The sequence below is a fragment of the Acyrthosiphon pisum genome, chromosome A3, assembly GCF_005508785.2.
Source record: "Acyrthosiphon pisum isolate AL4f chromosome A3, pea_aphid_22Mar2018_4r6ur, whole genome shotgun sequence".
NCBI classification, from domain to species: Eukaryota; Metazoa; Arthropoda; class Insecta; order Hemiptera; family Aphididae; genus Acyrthosiphon; species Acyrthosiphon pisum.
The window spans coordinates 29,745,831-29,754,164 of record NC_042496.1 but is presented as its reverse complement, the minus strand read 5'-3'; the positions used below and the strand labels follow the sequence as shown (position 1 = coordinate 29,754,164).

The following is an 8,334-nucleotide window of genomic DNA, read 5'->3' as shown; positions in this document are numbered from 1 at the left end:
TATATTGGCGGGAAGAGTTGCGCGAAAAACGGGAAAAATAATGTTATCCTATACCAAATAACGATACGAAAAGGTATATTATTATTATAGACGCATACGCTCGGCGCGCGCTAACATCGCCGCCGCCGTTTTATTGATCGTCCAACGAGCGCGCCGCCGCCGACCCGCCCCACCCCGCTACCGTTCTCTCCTGCGACGACGACGGACGCGGCACGACGCGAGTACGCGACCGCCCTCAGTCCACCGCCGTCAGTGTCAGCGTCGTTTGTCGCCGTGTGATCCGTCGTCGCCACCTCCGATAGTCATCATAACTCATAACAATAGCGCGAAGCCCTCTCCCCACCGTCCCGTGTTCCGGTTTAGTTTTTCAAATCTGAATTTAATATAATATAAAAAAAAAAAAAAACAGTTTCCCGCGGCTCTCTGGTCGCGCGATATATTTGGCGGGACAGCTGATCTTTTTTTTCCTCGTTCCCGTCACGCCGTTTACAGGATTTTTTTTCGTATGTGCGCGATTTCAGCCGTTTTCCAACGCGGTTACCCGCAGCGGAGACACCTGCAGCAGTCGTCGTAGTTAGCGTACCATAGCCTCGCCGCGCATTTCACATCTCGGCAAAATGGCCAAGGTAAGCAGACCGACGAACAATAATAAATAATTATTATAATAGGTAGTCGTGATAAAGAGCGGTTTTATAAAAAAATAAAAAACAAAAACAATAATTGCGTCCGTCCGTCGTCCCATTGTTTTCGAAAATCGCGTCCGATTTACGACGCGACGCCGTGACAAAATATAATACCCATTACAATAATGAACGTATAAAGTAACGATTGTCGCGACACTTACAATAATAATCATAATATTACGTGTATTGTTATCGTCTCTCGCGCGTGTCGGACGACGACGACGACGACGACGAAATCGTGTAATTTTAGTAGATATAATAATATAATAATGAGTTCGGCGTGCCGTCGTCTATTTTTACATATTATTCGGGTCAGGTGTCCGTCGTCCGCATGTGGTTAAATGAGCTCGTGGTGGCCGGTGCGCGGCGGAGGCGCCCTCGAGTAGCTCACCTGGTGGCTGTTGCCGTCGTAGGTAGTACCTACAGCCGGTGGAGGCGCCCCGCCGCCAGGGAAACCGGGACGCTGTGGATTTTCGCACGGTTTTCGGAAACGACCGTTCGCAGCGGACGGATCGAACCGGCGTGCTGGATTTATTATATTCTGTTCGCCGAAACTATTTATTATTGTTGTTGCCCACGACCAGATCACGACCGGGTAATCGGTATCGTGCGGTTTAGCGGAATCTGACAAACGGTTATGACGTTATATTAATTTACATAACATTGATAACACGAATGCGGCGGATGGCAGCTGCTCTAGACGGATCGAAAAACATATTTTTGAACGCTGTAGTTAGCGTCATCGCGGTGTAAAAATATAACTTCCCGTACGTGCAGGGTATTCTAAAGCTCTCTCCGATGCCTCTCTACTATCTCTCCGTCGTAAGTCTTATCGTAACAAAACAGTTGGTCTCGGTTTTTCTGTACTAGAATCTAAATTTTACCGTTTTATCGGATACGATAAAAATAATATTATTGTGCGATTCGTGTTTTCGTCGGCGATGATGATAACCTTGGTAGAGAGCTCGCCCGGCCAACCATTTCCCAATATATAATTTACCAACGATAATAATGCCTGATGATAATTGTAATAATACGTGGTGGGTACCGCTATAGGTATAGGTGTAGATATCCAACAACATGATTGTCACACATAATAATATGTACGTTTTTTTTTTTTTAACGTGATACTAATTGACAATAGGTACTCATAATAACAACAACAACAACAATAATAATAATAGTATACGGTCTGTAGTTTGTACCTACTACCATCGTGACGACGGCATCGTCTATTGCGCAGCGTATAGAGCCCGTATTGCTTTTTCTGAATTTTTTTTTTTTTTTTTATTGAGATAGGTACCTATCTAAAGTATTTGGTTATTTGCCATACGACCCATTTTAAAATTTCGAACAATAAAATGTTCTATATTGTCATCACATCGTTATAATCTATACACAAGTATGTTTACCTGCATTAACACAAAACCAACAGTTCGAAGCGTTCAAACGTTACGGTATACCCTATTTATTTACTCAGGTGAATCCTCGTTGTTTGAATAATTGCGTTTGCGAATTGACGAATTCATAGTAGGTACCTACTATTACTATTTAGGACATTTAGGTACCTATAACGATGTTACAGCAAGTACTATAACGAGTACTATAACCTATATAGTTACCGGTTGTAATGTTTAAAATATGCATAGGCTTTTGAAAGTAATTAAAATCGTTGTTTAACTTAGATTGCTAATTTTCAATAATAATATACTTAGATATACCTAATTATCTTATCATAAACATTTATATGTACACCTCGATGTACACATGGATGATAATAAATTTAGATTATTGATTTCTTAATTTTTTTAATAGGTAGATATAAAATATGAGCATTTTTTAAAAATTTATAATTGTAAAATGTGTTTTTATTTTTATCTATTTCGTCTATTTCTTTCTATTTTTTTCGCTAATATTTTAGTACCATGACTACCATGATGTGTAGGTCTAAACATTCCGTGTCGGTTGTTGATACTAGTAAGTGAGATCTCACGTAATTATCACGTAACTACCATAATATAGTTACAATATTTAATAGATTTCTAACATGGGTAATAATATATATACCTATTACCTATATATGGTGTTTAATAATACATTATAGTACATTATTACCTGCTGCAGTTTTTGTATTCACTTATTTTTTTATTATTTAAATTTTTATATTATTATTTCAATGAATATTTTATTAATAAAGAGTTTCGTACTCATACTTATCTGTAACGTCTGCACTCTGCAAGTAATAACAGTAATAATAACATCAATTTAAGTAATTTATATTAGTACCTAATACATAGGTAATAGATACCAATAAATATATAGGTAGTGATGTTCCCTAATGGCTAAGTATCGTAAGAAGTTATGTGATCTTGTGTCATGCAACAAGTCTTCGGTATGAGACATTGGCACTGATAAATTAATATATAATAATAGTAGCTTACATTTAAATTAATACTAAAGGGGGCTTCACACTACACCGTGTCGTGTGAACCCCCCTTAAGTCAATAAGTCAGCACTATTAAACTATTTACAAAAACAGGAAGTTAGGGACCTACCTTACTACCTACCTAGATACCTACTTTTAATCTTTTTTTTAGTTAAATTAGTAATTTTTGTAGATAGGTACCTACATAAGAAGGATTTTACCTGGTATTTTCCGGTATTCTTAAAATTAGTGGATTACCTATAATATTATATTTCAAGCAATATAACTTAATACCGATCATAAAATTATAAAATAAAATATTATATATATATTTTTTATTGAGTTAATGCTTGAGGGGGAGAGTACAGTTGGTGAGAGCACGTGTATAATATGTGGCAAGGATTTGTCACTAAAACCCGGGTGGTCACCCATCCGGGAACTAGCGAAAACGGCTGATTCTTGACTGAGAACACGTTTGTGACCGAGGCCAACTACCGTAGCACACCAGGCCACTTAAATATGTTATTAACGATACGAATTTTAGTAGGTACCTATAAATTTTTTTGCGGGTTCCCGATAACAATTAGATTTAGTTAGTTTTATGTTTACATTATTTCTTTATTAGTTTCGTAATTTTCAAAACTTTTTGTATCTAGATTCATGGTTTACAGTTACCCTTTATGGTGTTATGCAGCTGGTGGTTGTGTAAAACGGTTTTTAAAAATGCAATAGTTATAGGCATCGGCTGTAAATAAACCTACTTACGTAATTCCTCGCGTAATTCAAACTTAAAAAACTATTTTCGCTCAGTAAATTTATAAAAATTGTACTCCTATTAAATATAACAATAAGTATATTAATTGATTAGCTTAATGTAAAATGTTTTTAAAAACACGCATTAGTTTTTATATTATTATTATAGTGGTTTTCAAACATATTTGAAAGGTGCGATCAAATTAAAAGATATTTTTTCATTTAACGACCTAAAAAATTCGTTATATTCAATATATAAAGTATTATGTATTACAAAATTACTGATTGTTTTTGAGTAAACCTTAAAGATAATTATAATTTATATCTGTATATTATGATAGGTTATGTTTAATGATATACCTTGAGTTGTGTTCTATATTATTAATTACGTTCTTCGAATTAATGTTTTTAATTTACGTTCACCTGAACCATTATAATATATGCCAATCTAGTTTTAGCTCGAGTTTTAGGTATACCTATCCCGGTACCAACTACTTATTTGAATTGTGTTTTGATAAGCTGGAATTGAATACATGTTTTTTCTGTGATAAATAAGTTTCTTATTTTAGGTAATGATTAGGTGAAGCCAGTAAAGGTTTTAATTTATTATTTCATAATATAATTTATACATAATATTATAAAACAAATAATGTTATCAATCTAACGTATTATTAACGTTAGTATTTTTCCCATAGGTAGCAGTATAGTTGCCTTATTATTTTTAATTAAACTAAAATAATTTAATGAAAAATATCTCAAAAAATATAGGAAGTGAATAATAAGTAATGACTAAAAAAAGTGAAACATTTTATGGTAGAATATAGTCGCCCTGTACCTGTATAAGACCTGTCTAAGTCGTAACTTTACCTATGTAAGACATTGAAATTTAAACTTTTAGTTTTTATTTTTTAAAACTGTTATTAAACTAATAATGAGTAGGTTTTTAATCATTTTCTATTTGAAAGAAAACAATCCTTCAAAGGTTCAAATAGCGTTTGGGAGGGGGGGAGGCTAAAGCTTTACTTTTATAAAATTATATAAGCTTAAAGCAAAATTTAGTAGATGTTTGGGGGACTTGGCCCCTAAAGCCCCGGCTCTATTTGCGCCTATAATCAGGATATTATATATATACATACAACCTAAAGACATAAATTCAATTGATTTCAAGATGTTGTTCATGGTTTATCATCTACAATAGGTTTAGTATGGTATTTATATTCAATTTATGACATCAATTGGAATTTTTCTGAGAAAATACCTTAAGAAGATGGTATCCATACTTTTGTTGTCTCCGTCTTAGGACAGTAGGACACTAAGGATTTTTCATATTTTTAGATAAGAACATTATCTGTGCTTAAGCGTTGGCTTTTATTCGATATTTTAATTTTTGATATTTCACATACCAATATCTTGCTTCAGAATGAAAATATTGAAAAATCGCTAATGCTCAAGCACAGATAATGTTCTTAACTAAAAGTTGTATAGTAGGTAAATTCACTCTAATATCAATACTAACGGCACACTATTGAAACTAGTGAACGAAAAATTTCTGTGTCGTACGTCTAGGTATACGACGGAGACAACAAATGCATGGGTAGTGTCCTGTTAAACCATTTCTAAGGTTAAGATATAAACTGTTATATAAAATACGTTCAGTCTCGCACATTTATCTCCACTCTAGAGTGTAATTGATTCGAAGTAGGTAAATTTCACAATACTATAGATTTGTAATACCAATAAAATTAATATTGTAAATTTTGTTACGAAGGATATATTTTGTACTTTGTAGGATGGTATCTAATTAAACCTCGAATTAAACATACTAGAAAATTTTTTATTTTTTACACAATTTTTTCTTGGTGGTTTTTTTTCTTACTACCGTTTCGTCTGATTTCAAGACTCATCAATAGTAAATCCCAGTAAATCTTTACACATAGTACAATTATAATAGACTATTATATTATTGTAATATATACCATGGTTTGTTCATAGAATTGAGTTGTATATTTTATAATAAAATATTGGATTCTGTTATTATTACGATTATTTTATCGTAAAAAATAATCCAACCTATATTCATAACTCTTGACCGTACTTAAGTGAAAATGTTAGACCGACATAATTAACAGCTCTAATATGTGTGACCAATTTACATATTATTTTAGATAGCCTTGTTACTATTTATAATTTGTAAAGATATAATTTAACTTTTTTAACGGTTATTTATACATTTGATTCAATGTAAATAATCCATGTTAAAACTTCGTGGGCGTATATTACAATTTCGGGTTTCCGTTGTGCTAAATTTAATAATAATGAGTAGTTAGTAAATTATAATATTATATATTAAATAATCTAAAACTATAAAATCCACATAGTCAATATTAAATTTTATAGTAGGTACAGTGTACACCGCACAGTCAATCTACATTTTGATGTATTTATATTTATTTAATAATACTTAATGTTAATACTACCTATTAAATTATAGTGAATCTTCGTCCTGTATGGTATTTACCGAAACTTTGTTTGTCTCATACTGTCACATGCTTATCTATCAAAATATCACGATTTTTGTTTGTTCAAAATCAAATACACTATTTGTAAAATGGTACACCATTTTTTATAACGTTTTCACATCTTATTTTAATATAAGTAGGTATATTTTAAATTTATTTCTTCGAAAAAATAAAACTGGTAAGCTATATTTGGAGATATTAATATAAATAAAGTTGTCGAAGTATCAAATATTACGACAACTGACAATTATAAGTAAATCATTCAAATAAAAAAAAAAATACGGATGTCTCATGTCTCTAAGCTCTTAGGTTTTTGGGATGTGAATAGGTACGTAAATAGGTACTAGAACAATCATTTTTATGATTTGGACAACAGTGATAAGGGTAACTGTTCATTATTTTACCATACATTTATATAGGTAGTTGATTGTTGTAAAGGTTGCTTTTAACTTAATTTAAAAACCTATACCAAATACCTTTTAGTATTATAGCTTAAGGAAGATTACAGCAGATTACAAACTCATCGGTTCTTAAGTCAAATATTTACTAAATTTGATTCCTAAAATCAACTATTTAGTTAGTAGGTATTCACTATGATACCTACTTATCTAGAATCCATATAGAGCGAGTATTATCTTGATTTTCAAAAGAAATTACTTTTAAAATATTGAGAATTTAAGCTAGGTTATTTTATTTTCTATTTAACAGTTCTTGGAACAATAAATTAGATTTCTAGATATTTAACGTAAGCACCTATCAGAAAATTCATTATTTTGGGTAATGTAAGTAATATGATTTATGACTTACGAGTATAAACTCATTTGTTGTTATTTAGCAGTTAAATAAGCTGCTTATTCCTTACCTTTTTGATAACAATATTGTCGATTGACATTACATAGTTAATACCGATAATATGCTGATATTACGTTAGATTATTTAATTATATTATGTAGTTTAAGCTTTGTCTCGTTCTCAATATTTATTTTAGTACCTACACAAATTCTTTTTATTCATTTAGATATTCTAGATATACAAGTCGTGTACCTAGTTAATCCATTAATGAAATATGAAAATTGAATAAGTTATTTTTTTAAATCTTATTATGATAACAGGTCAAAAACAAATTATGCATTTTATGTTCCTATACATATTATGATTAAGTAGTTTACAAGTTGTATGTACATATGTATTTTTTAAATAATATTTAATACAATTAATATTAACTTAAAATTGTTGTAAATACATTTAGTAAAATAATATTATGGCTAAATGCATAAAACAAATACAATTAAACTTAAAACCAATTAATATTAATGACGATATACTCTGGTATATTAGTTTATGACAATTGGTTGGTAGCTCATTAAAAACGTTCTGTATAGTAAATTGTTTCACTGCGTTATAAAATGAATAAAGAGGCTATTTGACGTTTGCTCCTTCATTGAACGCGCACAAAGACTTTGGTTGTAAAATATAACTGTTAAATATTCGGCCTATTTAGTGTGATGATTCTTGCTGAATATGAATAGAATATTGTGTTGTATATTGAATATATTATAGTTTAAAATGTTTAAGTTCAACTTGATTAATACTGTTGGTTTTTTTCTTTATATTAGTAGGTTAAAAACTACTGTTATTTTCATTATAGTTTATAAATCATGAAATAATTGCGTGCTTCTACCTAATTGTGTTTAATTAAGATACCTCCAAGGTACCTGGTATTTTTTTTTTAAATTTGACGGTGCTTTTATAATAGGAATTACTAACTCTTCTATTACTTCACTCGTATCGTTTCAAGAAAGTTGTGTATTATCAATTTAATAACTTTGAATGTGATAAGTATCGAATTATAAACACGGTTCTAAACCTAACTTTACTTATCCAATATAATAGTCTAACTTTTATGCTGTTAAAATATTATCTGTAATATTCTTTCTCACGATACCTATTTGTA

The 8,334-nt window shown here is 31.2% G+C and overlaps 1 protein-coding gene across 1 annotated transcript in view; it reads left to right on the top strand.

The window, feature by feature from the left end:
• The first annotated feature begins 229 nt into the window (after positions 1 to 229).
• The window catches only part of LOC100169373, a 40,330-nt gene continuing 32,225 nt past the window's right edge, over positions 230 to 8,334 (top strand). The window contains exon 1 of the mRNA XM_001942756.5: positions 230 to 626. Within this exon, the coding sequence (XP_001942791.2) occupies positions 618 to 626 (9 nt within the window). The 5' untranslated portion in view covers positions 230 to 617. The remainder of the gene's footprint in view (positions 627 to 8,334) is intronic.